Source organism: Micropterus salmoides, unplaced genomic scaffold, assembly GCF_014851395.1.
Source record: "Micropterus salmoides isolate LMB-PRFRI ecotype aquatic unplaced genomic scaffold, ASM1485139v1 Ms_hic_scaffold_5, whole genome shotgun sequence".
Taxonomy (NCBI): Eukaryota; Metazoa; Chordata; class Actinopteri; order Centrarchiformes; family Centrarchidae; genus Micropterus; species Micropterus salmoides.
In genome coordinates, this window is record NW_024044237.1 from 25,090,673 (window position 1) to 25,109,582 (window position 18,910).

Consider the following 18,910-nt stretch of genomic DNA (forward strand, 5'->3'; position numbering starts at 1 on the left):
ACCAACAGGTGGTGGTATTATGCCAAGATATGGTGCAATGCACCACCAGAGGCAGGGCAAGAAGAAGACCTCTAGCAAGAAAACATCAACGTAAACCATGCTGAACTTTAAACACTTTAAAAACCTGCTTCCAATATGAAGAAGGAAATGCATTCAACACATTTTAAGACCTCAAGGATACACTATGCGTTTTGGTGAGTAACACTGATTGTAAACATAACTTTTCTTTCTTCACAAGAAAAATCAATAGGGCACCTTTAAATACAACAACCTTTTAAAAAATTACATTTGTAAAAAGTAATTCGATTTTCCTGCTTTTATTTCTATTTTAACATTAACAAGTGTGTCTGCTGTATCTACATTTTCCACTTCAAGTCACACTTAACTTTGTTTTGAACTGCTTCACAGAGGATTATTAGTATTACATTAACATAACGTGGGATAATAATATTGAGCTTTGTGGGTGCTACTAAACTGACATTTACATTCATTGTAAGAGGGGAATTCCTGCTCCACTAAAAAACTTGCAACATTTCAAAATCTTGTTCTCTTCACCACCTGCAGCTCAAACACAGCAGGACTGGAGGGGAAACAACCATCTCTGGCTGTGTTGTAAACTGATAAACAAAATAAGGAAAATCCTTGCAGTGTGCTGCTGCCCCAAGGCACCACTTATTATGGATTGTTAAAAGTCAGGCACACTGGATACAGTGGATGCACATAAACAGAAAACTAAAGATAAACAGCAAAGATGGTGGCCAAGTGCATCATCTACAACTTTAGACTGTACAAAAACATCCGTGTTTGATAAAGAAAGCATGGTAAAATGTTGAACTAGACAGTGCTGCAATGGTACTGGGTCCAAGAAGGAGAAGCACAACAATGAATTTGTTTTACAAGCATTAGTAAAAGAGTCACAACAAACTGGACATTTCCTACCAAGTGGGCATGATTTCCAATGAATTTAATTTCTCTGGAGCTGAAACTAAATAGAAAATATCGAGTGAGTCACACTGAGTGTGAGTGTTAGTGAGTGGTCTGTGATGAACAGTGTCTGTTTTGTGGACAGAATATCAATTTAACCTGTAAACGTTTGCAGGAGGTGAGGGCCTCTTAAATATGTATCTGGCTGCTTGTTGTTGGTCTTGCTGTGCTGGTTTAAAGATCATTAGTATTTAATCTGTCAGCATGGTGGCATTAAGTCTGAAATGACTTGGATTCCTCATGAGCCACATCAAACATGAAGTCATTATACAGCTGCATTTTATTTAAAAAATTGATTAAGAAAAGTGTATACATGGCTATGGATGCTTGCAAGCATGCATTATGGATTATCAAGTGTAATGAGAAAAACCCATTAGGGTCTTTTAACAAGACTAAATCAACATGGCTGCTAATGAGTTGGCGTTCCATCAGAGAGCTGGAAGACCTGACCAAGACCAGAGACAATGATAAGAAAAGGGGTAAATAAACATGATTTCTCTCAGAAAAAGCCCTTTTTTTAACATTACCAGGTCTTTAAATCAGCTTTTTACACATGGATGACAAAGACCTCGTACAGGAAAAGTACCGCAGTGACAGCTGGGCGGCAGGATGAAAGCAGAGATCATTACACATAACTGTGCCTTCTTCAATCCGACTCTAACATTCAACCATTTGTAGAATTCAGAATTATTTGCACTGTAAGAAAAATCTCCCTATAGAGCCTGTCCTTTCACTGCTCTCTCAGCCTCCCTACAAACAGGAAGCATTGAATTGTTCCACTATAACAAAAAAAAGTAAGTAATGTTTCCAAATTAAGGTTGCCTACATGTATACACGGCCTCGCAGTTACCAGTTTAATACAGTGTCTATGAACACACCAGATTTCCTTCATAACCTTAAGACAGTAACCTGTGTGCATGTTAACATACTGACTAGAAGGACACATGTGGGCCACAGCAGGAAGAGGAAATGTTAATTCATGTTATGCCTATGACATACATATGATGTGGAAGAGACTGAGTAGAAATTCAAGTGCAAACTGGTGGTCCTGGAGTTGGAGAGCCAAGCTGGATGAAGACAAACATTTCTAAGGTTTTGTGTGACATCTCAACACAGCAGCATTTACAAATATATAAAGAATCTACAAAGCACCATTAAGTTATAAAATAAGTCATTTCAACTTCCTGCATTATTTAACCTTACAGGAAGAAAGTTCTCCGAGTCAGGAAGTCTGATAAATAACTTGCAGAGTGACCGAGAAAGGGAGTGTTTGGTCTCTCTTGCCACGTTGAAGACACAGAAAATCAAGATGGACTGTCCACCTGAAGGACAGACTGTATTCATGCACTGCTAATGCTTTTACCTTAAGGGTTACTGACAGGCTTTTATCTGTACACACAAACACAAATATGACTATTCACTGTTACTACGGTTGCTATAAAGTTTTTTTTGTTTCCTCGTCTAACAAAAACCTGCATGACTTGACAGTGTGATTGGGCAGAACACTAATGATATTGTGACTACAGGATACAAGACTTTCAGAGCTGTGTAATGGGAAATCTGACAAGTGAGAACTACTTGCTGAGAACTTTGACACTGTTGTTTTGACACATGAACCTGAAGGGAGGGCGTGTTCTTAACAAATCTGAAGAAATTGAAGAAGCCGAAAGTGAAGTGTTCTGTCAATTACTACAACTACTTGTTATTTTACCTGAACTGAAAATGTAAAGCTGTCATTTATACATGGTGCGAATGTGCAACTTTCACCATTAAAACATTTGGACAAACAGTAGTCATTTGTTTGACAATCATCCATGATGCATTATTCAATTAAAGTTTGACATGGTCAGTAAATTAAAAGAACTTTATCAAGACATGAACTCGGCCGTGTGAAGAAAAGATCAATTGTTGTTTAAGGCAATGTTAATGTGGAGTATTAATCAGTCCAATTACAATCGCCAAGAAAGCAGAGAACATTGAACGACACTTCTCCGTCTTAAGGGCTCTCTGCTTTCGATTACTTAGAAAACAATTAATTAGTCAGTACTTCTTTAATTAGAAAGTCCTTCTTTAATTTGACACATTACCAGGCAAACCACCACTAACTCAAATTACCGTTTAATTATGGAAAACTCACACACACACACACACACACACACACACATATACGCAGGCACACACAAAGAGGGAAACACTGAGAGAAGTGTGATGGGTCAGTGTGTGTATGAGAAAGCTGAAGACGTGTAGCAGTTTTGAATGGCAGGTGGTGTTGGCACAATAACAGACAGACAGTCAGGCACACAATCTCAGCGGAGCAGATTCCTGCCGCAGCTGCCTGACCTCCAAACAGGCCAGACAACCAGAGCCTCAGGACATGGCAAGCTAATCGAAAACAACATAGACTGAACTAAGCTACACCCCCCACCCCCATACTGCCATCAAATGATAGGATTATGCAATTCCCATCACAGGTATTTGATGTTGATAGAGAAAGCGGAGGAATCTCAAGGTAAAAAATGTAGCTGCAGTATCAAAGCTTTTCTGAATGAAGGCAGGTATTCTCTGTTGAGCGTCACGGGCACTAGCATTTAGAATTCGACATGGCTGAGAGCAAAGCAGTGAGGACTTGAAACCACAGAGTAATCCTGCAGCAGTGGTGCAATACTTGTGGGGTAAGTTGTTGTCCATACCTGGAGGCAGACTGGCTCTCTTCCTCTTCTTGGTATTATCAGCAGTGTTTTCCAGAGGAGGACACTCGGTCACCAGTGGCCCACCGGAACTGCTGAAGTGGAGAGGGTCGTTGTTACTTGCTGGATCAAAGGGCAGAGCGTTGAGTCCTGAAAGACACAAACACAGAAAGTCTAGTAAATGGAGGTAATGGCTCCTGATCAAAGTGGAAAACACAGCAAAACATGAAAAATAGAAAGCAACATGGATGTTTAGGGCTGAACAATTAATTGAAAATCTATCAAAATTGCAATATGGTCTCCTGCAATTTTCAAGTTGCATTAGGTGCAATATTTGTTAAAGGCCTAATGTGTGTCAAAGTACAATTTCAAATTAAATATCTTTCTGCAGAGATGTCCTAACCGAAATTTAAGCATGGACAACCTTTAAGTGCTCTGAAATGATGATATGCTATGATCAAAAGCTCCAGAACAGCTGCTACATAAATGGGCCTTTTGTTAAAGAGGTGGTATTATGCTTTTTGGCTTTTCCCTTCTCCTTTATTGAGTTATGTATCTTTTTTGTGCATGTAACAGGTTTGCAAAGTGAAAAAGCCCAAAGTGAGTCTGAACCGCTTGAAAACAGCTTCCTTTACTTGTGACGTCACAATGAAAACGTGTCATAAAGCTTGCCAAGCGGGTAGTGGAATTAGAGTCGAGTCTATCGATTTGCGCTATGGTAGCATTTTTCGGCAAGGCAGCATAGATTGTCAGAACACTGGCAACAGTTCAACGTTTAGTCCTAAAAGACGATGCAACTCCGACTCTGTTTGGGCCTGGAAATTCAAAATAACAACCTGTAAGTATGCTTTATTGGTTGTGAATTATATTCAAAATAAACACAGAAATGTAACTTCATAGACTGTTCAAGTACAGAGTTGTTGTAAATGTTGGCTAACACAGCTAAACTTACAACTATAATGCTAATGTTACACCTGAAGTGAAATCTACTGAGCAAACGTTCAAATTGTTTGGCCAATTTTTTATGTAAAATTGAGTTGAAATACGGTGATTTTTGTAGTGGTTTATGGTAAGATGTGGAACAATGATGTTTTGTGGTTGTGGACACCCTATCTTGTTTCTTACGACCCAACCTTCTCTGCTTCTGATTGGCTAGTAGTCCTTACCTGGGAACTGCGCATGTGCAACTCCTAACAAAGATTTTGTACAAGTACGATGCATCACTCTGTAGCTCAAGAGTGGAGCATACAACACATAGGGTGAAAAGAGGAGCTGGAGGACAAATATGGTGTATTTTGAAAATTAAACCATGTAAACCAGTTCTGGTACAACCCCTAAATAAGATTTTGAACCTGAAAATTAGCATAATACCACCTCTTTAAGTAGGGCTGCAGCGGTATACCGAAACCTCGACATGAAACCTTGATATTTTGTGGGACACTGTTCCGTGAGAATCTCATTCCCTCATTGTGAGGTTGTTTCCTCAAATAAAACAAATCTGTAAGGAATTATATGTGAATACAAAGTAAAGCTGAAGCAATTAGTCGATTGATTACTCAATCGGTAGAAAATGAAGGGAAAAAATAATTATAATTATTTTATTGTTTTTTAAAGCAAAACTTTTAGAGATTTTGATGGTTGCAGCTTCTTAAATGTGAGAATTTGCTGCTTTTCATTGTCTTACATGATAGTTGACTCAATATATTTGGGTTTTGGACTGTTGGTCAGCCAAAAGCAACATTTTGGAGACATCACCTTGGGCTTTGGGAAATCTCAGAGGGCATTTTTCACCATTTTCTGATGTTTTAAAGCCAAAACTTCTAATTAATTAATATAGAATATAATCTGCAGATGAATCCATAGAGAAAAATACAGCCTCAATACAAAGTTTCAATCAAACCTCACCAACAGTCCAATCCAACAGTCTGGCTTTGAATGCACATTTTTTGACCAAGAACTTACATGAAGATTTTGCTCAGGGTTTTATTTTCTGTACCAGTGTATTTTTGCCCTGATCCCAGACACAGAAGAAACACAATGATGCACTAGTCGACTGACTTCTGAATCAATATTTTGTGCATGCGCTGACACACCGACACATGTAGCATTTCCTTCCCATCCAATCAAGGTCAATTTTAACAAGGACAAAAACTACCAATAAAAATAAGTACATATAGAAAATATGCTGCAAATACCACTAAGGATGTTTATCTGAAAGAATGGGGTCAACTGTAAACAATCCAGTGCTCCACACAAAATAGCACTTCCACAAAAACAGCATCTCAGCCTAATTTCAACACTGATGTCAAAGTAATCTTACACAGTAAGACAAATTAAAGCTCAGACATCCTGTATAATGAGCAAATTTATGAGACAGTTCAGTGAAGACAAAATTTCCCCTCACTGTTATCTTACAATAACAGAACCAACAGTCAAACCATGAATACAAGACAATAAGAACACTTACACCCATAAGAAATGAAAGCAAAAATAATGTTGAGATTGCTCCCAAGTCCTAATAAATGATAAAACAACTTAACTTGTGTTTTCTGCTTAATGTATCAGCTATTCTCCACTCTTTAAGAGTCGTGTATTTGTTTAGAATTCAGAGCAGGGTCCTGGGGAGATCTACATTCATGAAAAATTCATGACACTTCTTTGTGCACAGATTTGTTTTTCTCTCTCCATTGCACGACAGATCAGAAGCCCCACATTAATGTGGCTATATCAGGGGTCCACAGGACCCTTATCAGTTAGTATGAAACCCAGACGTTGCTCTAAAATTCAACATCATTATTAAGAATTTTAAAAGTTTTTACAGAATGTAGACTCTTGTTTAGACACTACAATTTAGGAAGAATGCTTTCATTAAGTGTCTAATGACATTGTAGATTCCTGTGTCAACTGTGTTTTTGCTTTTCTTTAATTGGTCAATAGCAAAGATTTATCCGCAGCTTAACAGAGGTAGTCAATGCATACATACATACAAAGAAAGAAAAAAAGAGAAAAAAGAGTTTTCAGAGTAGGAAAGCATAAATTCTTCTTTTCAATATCTTCTTTTCATAAGTCAAATCTGTCACAGAAAAATATTTTTTCTAAAAAGGGGCTGTAACGCAAATGCTGATGTTGGTACATCGTCGCATTTTCGGTCTATCAGACACACACACTCTTTCATTCTGCCCTTATGTAAGCAACGATATTTTCCGTATTTCTTCAGTAATTATGGTTTTCTGCACGCAAAGACAAACTGGATAAACAAACACAGGTTGAGAAATACGGTCTTAAAATACATTAAACCTGTGTGTGGGAGATTTGTTAGATTTAGGCAGAGAGGGCTGTGTATTCGAGAGTCAGTCTAAATGGATCTTCTGTCTGAGTTCACACACAGACCTGCACGCATCTCTTAAGTTGATTGCTACTCAGCATCCATCTGTCACACTTCTTTGAAGATGACCGTCAATAGTCTAGAGAGTGAAGTAAATCCATTACTCTGCCGATGTTAACGCTGTCACCCATAAACGGCTACAGTTTACATTTAAAGAGAAAGCCCCTCAAGTCAGTGGCATGAGAGTTCCCATGGTTTCTTGCGGCATGAAAGGCCACAAGAAACAATGGAAAGAGTGAAAATGCTCTGAACAGCTGACAGGGAAATACCACTCAGCTTCAGCGGTTACTGTGTTATTCCAGCTCAAGATCAAGGCAAGAAGTTACTGTTGCTCATAGTGGCGGGTTTGTCCAAAAATTTTCCAACAATGTCTCCTAAATAGACTCTTAAGAGAACAGGAGCTCTAAATGTAGTATGAAACAAGAAGGAAGAAATTAGTTGCACTGAAATGTGTGATTTAAGACTGATGTAGAGCATCAGTCTTAAATCACACATTTCAGCACTGATACTCACTGGTACTCTGGGTTTGAGCTTAGAAAGAGTTGTCAGAGTTCTGAACCAGTAATCAGACAGGTATGGCCCACAGTAGAGTGAGTGAGTGAGTGAGTGAGTGTGTGTCTGTAAACCTATATATTAATGTCTTCGCTGGGTCAACACCCCTATCTGCTGTGCCGGTTGTTTGTCTGTAGGTTGATCGATGGCATGTTTAAGTTTCAACATCTGGCTAGAGAGACGAGTGATGTCAGTGCTCCCAGGGGAGGAGGAAAATAAATACAAGGAGAGTGGGTGGAGACAGGTGGAGGATTGGGGCAGAATGCTGCAGAGTAAATTAAAGTAATAAAAAAAATGCTTAACTAAGACACAAAACTTTATGCACTGTGGCATCGGGGTGGAATACAAGAAATACCGCAAATGAAAGTGACCTGATCTTACATCAAGGATGCATTAACAACATTCCCCATTAATGGTACAGAGCGCCAGGAAAAGACAGGAACATTATAATTCACAGGGAAGCTCAGTGGGTCATTAAAACACCATTTAATTGCCTTATATGTGAAACAAACTACTTCATCTACACCGTCGAGGATGAGGGCTCAATATGATAGTTCAATAATAACATACTTAATCAATAACCAAATCTACAAGTTAGGCCTAGGGGGTTAAAATGGGCAACGGTAGTTAGGAAATAAGAATTATCTGATGCTGACAACAACTTTAACAACCCTAATTATTATTTGTATGTCTTAGGAAGCTGAAATGGTTAGCTGATTAATTGCTTAGTTGATCAAAATTTGAATAGTTTGATTAACTCTTTAAGTAAGTTTAAGCAAAAATGCCAAGCCAGTTTACTGGTTTCAGATTCTTAAATGTAAATATTTATTGTGTTCGTTGTCTTCTACAATGTTCAGTGGATACCTTTGGCTTTTGGGCTGACTCTGGAGTGTTTTCACTATTTTTTGATATTTTATAGACCAAATTATTGATTATTGACATGAAATATATTGCTAGCTGCAGCCCTACAATCTTATGTTGACGGTACCGTGTGGTTTAAAAAGATTCTTTTCCAGTCGAAGTGACAAAAATACAAAAAACAAACAATCTACCACATATAAAATCTGTGTGAGATACACTAATTACAGGGTATACAGGTAATCAAGTTTGCTGCAACACAGAATCATAAAATATGAGAACCATTACATAATGAGTTCATACTTTCTGTTTTAAATAATAACTTCAAGGCATCCTAGCATCTATGGGGATCAAACCTGTGATCTTTCTGTAGAGATCACAGCTTTAACTACCGCTGCGCTCTGCTGCAATGATTCTCTCTGTAACAGTTTGTGTAATTCTCCTATAGTCCTTAATGAACTCTTATCAGCCAATAAAGCCAATGGTGCAGTATGAATAATGCAGAGCTTAAGGAAATGTGCGTCAGCAACACTGCAGGTAAGTATTCAAGTGGGGGACAGCCTATGCAGTGGACTATTATTTTACAATAACACCAAGAAACATATAGATATTCATCTGAACAAGGTAAAAGAGCCAGATGGCGGCACAGCATTAACATACCCCCAGCCTCAGAAGTAAATTTGCTTCTCTGACTATTCCACTTCTTTACTAAGCCATGACTGTCAACAAACTGCCTTTCAGCACCACTGATTTGTATCCTCAGACAGGTTAAGTGGCTGACACATATCAGGACAAAATCCTAACCCCCCAAAAAAGAGGGTGTATCATGGTTTTCATGCTAAACCTCACACAAAAGTAGTACTGTATAAAAAGGACTGAAAAGGAATATTCTCCAAGATATGCGTGTTCCCCTCCTCTTTAAAAATCAATGTGCCAATCAGCAACCAAAGGGAGCTGTTAGACATTTAATAGGCAATTACTATGGTCATGTGGTCAAATGATACAAGACACACAGGAAAGAGCCTTCACAAATAAATCTTCAGGTTAATGAGAGCATGAGCTCACAGTTGGATCCACCTGAATGTATTAATGCTGTAAAAAGAAAAAAAAAACATGTATTCATGATTCACTCAGAAGAACTGGGAGCAAGAATTCCCAGAGCCATTGTCCCATTACAAGCATCTCTTGCCAAGGGTTCCTAGTTTTTATTATTTTTCGACTGAAGTACAGCTTCTTTCTATCTGAACTTCAGACCAACAACAGACATCACTGATTGGTACAGAGAATTGACCAATAGTTAAGTGTAGACAGAGAAGCCACTGGGAATAGACAATGAATTTCATGTGAATGGTGAAACACTGTGCAGCCAGAAGCACGCTTCTCTGTGAGGTTATTATAAACTAAAACATTGTGAGGTTCTTGTAGAAACAATCTTTATATCATGTCCAGGTCTGTCGGTCCAAATTGCCAGTATACACGGTGCAGACCAACTAATGGACAGGGCCAAGTCCAAAGTGACTTCTTCAAATTGCTTGTTTTGTCTAACCAACAGTCCAAAACCAAATGATATTCAATTTACAGTTATTGTAAAACAGAGGGAAAACAAAAAAAATCCTCATATTTGAGAGGCTGGTGGATGTTGATATTACTGATTGATTAAGTGATTGAAAACAATTAATCATTTATCAAACTTTGTTGTTGATTCATTTTGTGTCGATCAACAGCGTTTTAGCACCAATTCCAATTACTAGTCCAGTTAGAGCCCATGCTGCAAAGAAGTCACAATAGGAATGCAGACCATGTGGACGACATGGGGTTGGCTTGGGAAGGGCATTGTTATAACATTCAAAATCACGATGCATTGCGATTACTGCAAAGCTCGCTGCTATGGGTCACAGCAAAGTGACAAGTCACAGGCTATGACACTGCGTCATAGCGGTAGCCGGCAAGTCTTTAAACAGGATCCCAAATTAGCTTTTGGTAACCTGAAAGGTTACTGATAATAACAAAGTCACAAGACCTCTATTATGTCTCTGTAAAAAGTTTCTACACAGATCAGTCACCATGACAAAATGAGATATTGCTCTATTCATAGCCTGGAGTGTCCATCAAAACAAAAGAACATGTTCTGGCCCGGGACTGTGGGCACGAGCTCTGAGCTTCTCTAAAAAAAGGTAGCGGACTGTCAAGTTATGAGTGCCCTTAGCAGATGTATAAACAAGGTGTCTGACTGATGTGACTTAGCAATGGATGCCAAAGCATGCCAAGCAGCTGCGGTATTCTCATGAGGCTATTAGCCAAGCTTTTCACTTCCTGTGTATTTATAGCAAAGACAAAGAGCAGTTAAAACAGGCAGTTAGTACACGTGGTGGATCCACAGAATCAGTTTATGTACTGCTGCACTGTCCTGCAGATCTTGCTCATTTTAACAAAAGAAAATGAATGTGAGAGCTTCTTTGTTTTTGACTCTTGCATTTGCTGGAAAAGGCCAAACCTGACTTAATAAGCTGTGCTCAGCAATGGTTCACACTTCAAATTACAGATGTAACCATGTGTTAGAGCATTGGTTCTCAACCTGGGGGACCTGGGGTGACACCCAAGGGCCCCTACAAGGGGCTTGTAGAGAAAAAAAAAAAAAAAATACAACAACATATTTTAAATAAAACAACAATTTAGGCTGTGGAATGGATTACATTGCACTGCTTGTACCAGTGATGTAATTTGAAGAATAGATTTTATTGACTGTCATTATTTATGAGAGTCAAAGTGTACATGCACATGAGTTCTGATTGGACACACACACAAAAAATTTTATTGTTCTGTCTGGGGGCAATGGTCTTCCTGTGTGAGTGTGGTAGTTTTCATGTTTTATTCCATTAATCCCTGAACAGTTTATGAGTGATCAATGTGTTTGCATGTGGGGGGAGGTCACAACTACCAACATGATTATTCTTAGGGGTCGTGATTGGAAAAGGTTGTGAACCACTGTGTTAGATACTAACTACATATAGCCCCTTTAAATTTTGTTATAATTACTCAAAAGAATTTAACCTGACTTCTTCCCACAGTCCAAATACATGCAGGTTAATTGATCACTCTAAATTGCTATTAGGTGTGAGTGTAAATGGTTGTTTGTCTATGTGTTGGCCCTGTGATGGACTGCCAACCTGTGCAGGCTGTACCCTGCCTCTTGCCCAATCCCAGCTGGGACTGACTTTAGCCCCCTGAGACCCTGTACACAGGATAAGTGGTTGACGATGAGTGATGAGTGAGTGTACAGTGTGTTAATGCATCCTAATCAATAGAGAAGTGAGAATATCCAGAATTTTTAGCATTTTGCATCCTTAAGTAAATGTCAAAGGCACCAATCATGGTTATTATCATGATGAGTACCAAGAAAGAATTATGTTCTTACCGTTCGGTTGGGAGTTTGCTAAAGGTTAATCTATTCCCTGATGTTGTGATGACATTTTGAAATGATACTAGCATTGGAACATCTCATTGCACATTTACAAAATCCCCCCTGCTCTGCATGTCATATAAACTCTACCAATACATTGGCATATGGAGCTGGAACACACTGTGACACATACAAAGGGCAAAACACAAAATGCAAGGGGTTATTAATGTCAAAGGGGGGTAATTAATTATTTGTTTTCTGCTCCTAAGAAAATTAAAGTTTGCCTGTGATGATTCTCTGTCATCCAGGTCATAGTTATCGGAGAAAGGATACTTAAAGACGTTTCGCCTCTCATCCAAGGGGCTTCTTCAGTTCAAGAAGCCTCTTGGATGAGAAAGGAAAACGTCTTCCAGTATTTTCAGCCTGGTCCGGTTGCCCTTGATTTGAACCTTCTTTAGATAACATTAACGTTTGTAAATAATTTCAGTCTTCACGTCAGCTGTGCTTCAAACACAAGCTAAGATTAACATGCACACTGAAGATTACTAGCTAACCATAATCATGTCATGACTATTCATAACATCAGTGACGAGAAAAATAAAATTCTTCCTCAGACCCCCACTGTCATTCCTCTAAGCCTCGGGGAATTCACTGAAGGTTAATTTATTTAAATCTCCCATCCACTCATCTCTATTCCATTAAACTCACTAAAAATCTCTGGTTTGCAGTCTAATCCGCTTTCTACTGTCAAAGGCCTGTGCCCTTCTGCAATGTAGTGTGCGTGTGCGTGTGAGGGTGTGAGTGAGTGAGTGAGTGAGTGAGTGTTAACAAGACAACACAGCAGTTAAGATAAGGTCATGAAAGCTTACACATGCATGCATTGTGCAATGTCCTCTGAGAGCAATGTTCAACATTGGACTAATAAGTATACGAGGTGCTCATGGTAGGAGGCAATAAAGTCAAAATGTAGGTGCCTCCCAGGAGAACTGTTCTTTTTGTACTGTCCTCAAGGCCCCATACTGTCTAAGCTCTTACCATCTGGCCTCTCCTATGAAAGACAGGATCCTTTAATGCATGCAGTGTATGGGCAGATCAAGATATCAACAATTAGGCTGCAGTACAAAGGATATCTTGGCTATGTGGGTGATCACTGTATCATTATTACAGCATGGCATGCGTTATGACTGGCACAGACCCTCTTATGCTAATGACTTAAGGAACCCTCACCATTCCCTTAAATAGCTGGGCTATTTGCAGTCTGTTAGAAAAACAGACAGCCTATCTCAATGTTTTTTTGTGTTCCAGAGGAATGGCTAATGGCTATAATGGCATGCTGAGAGCTATATGTGTGTACGGACATGACCGGCTGTGAATGGATCATCTCTAAATCACACTTTGCTTGACAACTGACTTTAACTGTATTCCCATTCTATGCACGTCAGGGGATTCGCTTTAAAACTTTAGTTTTTGAGACTTCAACATAGTTGCTTAAAAATGCTGCAGTGAAAAGTAGTGTCTCTCTTTTAGGTTTGGGCAATATAATATATAATTTTTATAATATTTTGTGCAACAGTGTAGACATCTGTCTCTGCTATATATTCGGGGAAGGCTACATAATGTACAAATCAACAAAATATGGAGGAGAAGACTGAAATTGTAAATACAGAGCAGGAGTTGGTTTTGTTTGAATGGATGTTCAAAATAAAAATAAAATAAAAATGTGATGAAGCAATGTACAGTTATTTTAAAGCATTTCTTGCAAATTGAATTTACAGAACAAGTACTGTATCGCAATATATACCATTAATATGATATAAAATTACATATATCGTGATAGAAGATTTTGGCCGTTATCGCCCACCCCTACTCTGTTCGAGGTTGCACATGCACTCTTTGGCTGACCAAGTGCTCATTTACAATAAGCAGCTGAACTGATACTTAGCGAAGCTCTCGATCATGTGACAGACACTATTTAAAGCAAAAATGGGTTCTCCTGAAGAGAAAGGTGCAAGTCATTCCCTCCTAATTACAACAGGATTAGGTCGCAGTGGGGACTGACTGTTCTTTTAGGGTTTCAAATATATCACTATCTTTTGGCACCGTCTGCTTGTCCATAAACCTCCACTTGATGTTATGCCACATCTTGTTCTCTCCCATCTGTCTTCTTAAATGTAAGCTTCTCTTAATTATGCCCCTCTTCACTTCAGTGCTTAGCCGCTATCTACTTTTTTTGTTTTATTTGCTGCCTGTTCTGAAATCTTAACTGCTCTACAATTTGCTTCACACCACCCATATTTTACCCTTGTGTGGGAACGGACTGCAACAGAGGACACAGAGATTTATGATGAGCAGCTGCCATCACTGACACAAGCATTTAAAAGCAGCAACACGTATCCTGCACTAGCCTTTTGCCTTTGATTGGAAGAGTGCAACTTTTGTCTATCAATAGCAGCAGTTTCCCAATGCATAAATCTGCAGCTTTTTGAGGGTCTGCATGCTACAGCACATATCCAATATCTAGACTTCTTGGATTAAAAATTTCCATCTTTCATTTCCTGTATTGTCAATGCTGTCCTTGTTTGTCACAAAGCCCAAAAAGCACCAAAAACTGGAAGAAAAGTCAAACAAGACTCCGTAAAGCTTAATCAGCATCTAGTATAGAGCTACCAAGAGTCAGTCATTATCTGGACTCCCTACGCTCTTCACCCATTCATCCATCATTCTCTCATTTTGCATGTCATGTTCTGCCTTAGTTTTCAATACTTACTTATACCTTAGGTGAATGTGTCACTCTACTGCAGTATGTTGTTTTTTAATGTTTATCACTTTTAATAATGGAAGGCTATCATAACCATCAGGATGGCATACATACATTTCTTCTAAAGCTGTGGCAATTAGTCCTTATTTCAGAAATTACCTTCTCAAAGAAAATGAAGATTAATAATCCATAAATATGTTCAATAGTTAGCAATAAATCACCTACTATACAATTTATCGCCAACTATTTTGATAATTGATAAATTGGTTTGAGTTATTTTTTAAAGGACAAAAAAAGGCAAAATTCTCTGATTCCAGCTTCTTAAATGTGGATATTTTGTGGCTTATTTACTCCTCTATGAGAGTAAACTGAATATCTATGGGTTGTGGACAAAACAAGACATTTGAGGACGTTGTCTTGGGCTTGGGGAAACACTGATCGACATTTTTCACCATTTTAGAGGCCCAACAATTAATCGAGAAAATAATCGACAAATTCATCGAAAATGAAAATAATCGGTGGTTGCAGCCCTACAGGTTACAGTTTTAAAAAAGTAATATATTGAAAATAAAATGAAAGACTGATCCCTGCAGCCAGTGATACATTAAAATTTGAGTCATTGGGCTTAATCAAGTCACAGCTGTCCCCCATTTGTTTTTTCACAGTTTGTGTCACAGCTTCAGATGTCTTTGCAAACCATGTTTTAATTTAGTTTTGAAAAGCATGCCCACACCTTGTCATTACACTTCAGAACAGCCCAGAGGCTGTACTTAGTTTAAAGAAGAGTAGATAAGAAGTATTATTCCCTTGTGTGTCAATTAATATTTGTAAAAAGTGTTCCTTAGTTGTTTGTATTGGTTGCCTTGTGAACGCAGCTCTTCCTCTCTCTGAAATGAGAATGAGTGTGATTGAATCCGTATCCAAATGTATCAGACCTCCTGAGTGACAATACAAGGGAGATCTCGGCACTCTAGATGCAACAGCCCATTTTCAAAAGACAATTCTTCGCCTTAGATGCTATTTTGGGATGTAGCTACCATACAGGTCTGTATAGAGGAATGACCAGATGGCTACTTGTCATTCTCTGAGTTGGAGCTCTGAATTCTAGTCCAGGAAGCTGAAGTACTCACTGTGAAGTCTCATGTTGATCACAAACTACACTGCTAAGAGGACACATATGCTGACTTGAAATAACTTCTGATTAGTAGACAAGGGAGTTTTCCTCTCAGCAGTTAAACTAAACAATTTTGTGAAAACCAATCTGAATCCCTGCTCAAACGCTGACAGTATTGCATGTGCGGATTCTGTTGTGATGAATGATGTGATGTGGGATCCTACTCTTTGATTTTACTTGTCCCAGCTATCATCTATAGACATTCCTGTGGCTGCTATTTTAGTCGTCCCTGCTTTCATATCAATCATGAATCCAAACCACAGCCTGCAGTGTTTCAATACATAGATTTTGAAAAAAAACAGGGCAACTTAAAGGAAAACTAAAGGAAAAAAAGAATACTGTTTATTACAACTTGGGGTTTATTTTCATACGTCCTGCAATCAGGCTTTTTGCCCCGCCTTTGAGTCCACTCAGAACAGCCATGTCACACTTCATACAAACTAGTTTGTTTCATACCCCCAGCATACCCTGGCGTTTAGAAACGTTCGGTTTAGTGCGCCCACTTTTGGTTTTACCTCCAAGTAAAGTGCATAACTGTTGTCTGCTTGTAACAACCTACAAGTATGTATTAGAACTAGTGTTTCTTTCCCATGTGGACGTACAATACAGGCCAAATGTTTGGACACACCTTCTCATTCAATGCGTTTTCTTTATTTTCATGACTATTTGCATTGTAGATTCTCACTGAAGGCATCAAAACTATGAATAAACACATGTCTTATATTCTAGTTTCTTCAAAGCAGCCACACTTTGCTCTGATTACTGCTTTGCACACTCTTGATGAGCTTCAAGAGGTAGTCACCTAAAATGGTTTTCCAACAGTCTTGAAGGAGTTCCCAGAGATGCTTGGCCCTTTTGCCTTCACTCTGCGGTCCAGCTCACGCCAAACCAACTCAATTGGGTTCAGGTCCGGTGACTGTGGAGCCAGGCCATCTGGCGCAGCACTCCATCACTCTCCTTCTTGGTCAAATAGCCCTTACACACCCTGGAGGTGTGTTTGGGGTCATTGTCCTGTTGAAAAATAAATGACGGTCCAACTAAACGCAAACCGGATGGGATGGCATGTCCCTGCAGGATGCTGTGGTAGCCATGCTGGTTCAGTATGCCTTCAATTTTGAATAAATACCCAACAGTGTCACCAGCAAAGCACCCCCACACCATCACACCTCCTCCTCCTCCTCCTCCATGTTTCACGGTGGGAACCAGGCATGTAGAATCCATCCGTTCACCTTTTCTGCGTCGCACAAAGACACGGCGGTTGGAACCAAAGATCTCAAATTTGGACTCGTCAGACCAAAGCACAGATTTCCACTGGTCTAATGTCCATTCCTTGTGTTTCTTGGCCCAAACAAATCTCTTCTGCTTGTTGCCTCTCCTTAGAAGTGGTTTCCTAGCAGCTACTTGACCATGAAGGCCTGATTCGCGCAGTCTCCTCTTATCAGTTGTTCTAGAGATGTGTCTGCTGCTACAACTCTGTGTGGCGTTCAGCTGGTCTCTAATCTGAGCTGCTGTTAACCTGCGATTTCTGAGGCTGGTGACTCAGATGAACTTATCCTCAGCAGCAGAGGTGACTCTTGATCTTCCTTTCCTGGGGCGGTTCTCATATGAGCCAGTTTCATTGTAGCACTTGATAGTTTTTGCGACTGCACTTGGGGACACATTCAAAGTTTTCGCAATTTTCCGGATTGACTGACCTTCATTTGTTAAAGTAATGATGGCCACTCATTTCCCTTTACTTAGCTGATTGGTTCTTGCCATAATATGATTTCTAACAGTTGTCCAATAGGGCTGTCGGCTGTGTATCAACCTGACTTCTGCACATGACAACTGATGGTCCCAACCCCATTAATAAGGGAAAAAATTTCACTAATTAACCCTGACAAGGCACACCTGTGAAGTAAAAACCATTTTAGGTGACTACCTCATGAAGCTCATTGAGAGAACAACAAGGGTTTGCAGCGCTATCAAAAAAGCAAAGGGTGGCTACTTTGAGGAATCTAAAATACAAGACATGTTTTCAGTTATTTCACACTTTTTTGTTAAGTACATAATTCCATATGTTTTTATTCATAGTTTTGATGCCTTCAGTGAGAATCTACAATGTAAATAGTCATGAAAATAAAGAAAACGCATTGAATGAGAAGGTGTGTCCAAACTTTTGGCCTGTACTGTATTTTTAGGGATGTTGCAATCATCCTAATCTATTGATCAAATACCCAGAGCTACACAAAGAAAAAATTGTAAACCAATATTTTTCTTTAAAGGGGGTGCGCCACCGCTTTAGTATTGCACTTTCAGAAAGTTGGGGCACTTGTAAGTAAAAGAAAAAAAAAAAAAGAATGGTCAAAATGAATGCAGTAAGTGACTTTTAGTCCTGACTAAAAAAATAAAAACTCCCATGATGCAGCTCAATAGCATCATACCCTACACTCTCTCTGTCTGGTAAATGCCCCCCCCCCCAATCAATGAGACACCAGTTTAACATTAACAATACCACACTGTACAGCAGTTCTTTCAAATTACGGTGACCACATTTAAGATTCAAGTGTTCAATAAAGACATTTTTGTCCCATTTTGCCCTCACTAAGTACAGACATGCTAACATTTGGAGCTGTGAGCGCAAAAAACAACATTTAGTCACACATGAAAGTGCTAATGGAGCCTGTGGCAGAAAATGTCAGCACTCATTGTCTGAAGTCTCTTGTTGTTTTGTCAGTGGAAAATGGGAGGGAATGTGTTTGTGGCAAAGAGGGTTTTAGTATGCCAGAAGGAATTATTCAGTGAAGCAAGATAAACTCCTTCCTGTAATGACCAGGGAGCAAGTCAGGAAATATGTGCAGTATTCCAAAAGCTGCCACACTAAAATTTAAGGCATAAATAAAGCAAATAGCCAAAGAAGGGCACAAAAACACAAATATCTTTGTTTTACTTCGGGGAGGCTGGAAGCAGTTGGGGTCACAACAGGTTGCAGTCGGTCAAATAAACACCCACTTAGGAACACAATGATTTATTTGATTTATTCAAATGCCTTGGGTTTCCACTGATGCATGCTTATGCTACGCTCTGACTCATTTAAAGATAGAAACAGTGACAGAGTGTAAAGTGAATCATC

At 39.1% G+C, this 18,910-nt stretch overlaps 1 protein-coding gene across 3 annotated transcripts in view; it reads right to left on the reverse strand.

Annotated features, from left to right (window-relative positions):
• enox2 (ecto-NOX disulfide-thiol exchanger 2) overlaps positions 1–18,910 on the reverse strand; it is a 198,904-nt gene that overhangs the window by 93,676 nt on the left and 86,318 nt on the right. For all 3 annotated transcript variants that reach the window (XM_038699860.1, XM_038699858.1, XM_038699859.1), the window contains one exon: positions 3,675–3,821. In XM_038699860.1, the coding sequence (XP_038555788.1) occupies positions 3,675–3,821 (147 nt within the window). The remainder of the gene's footprint in view (positions 1–3,674; positions 3,822–18,910) is intronic.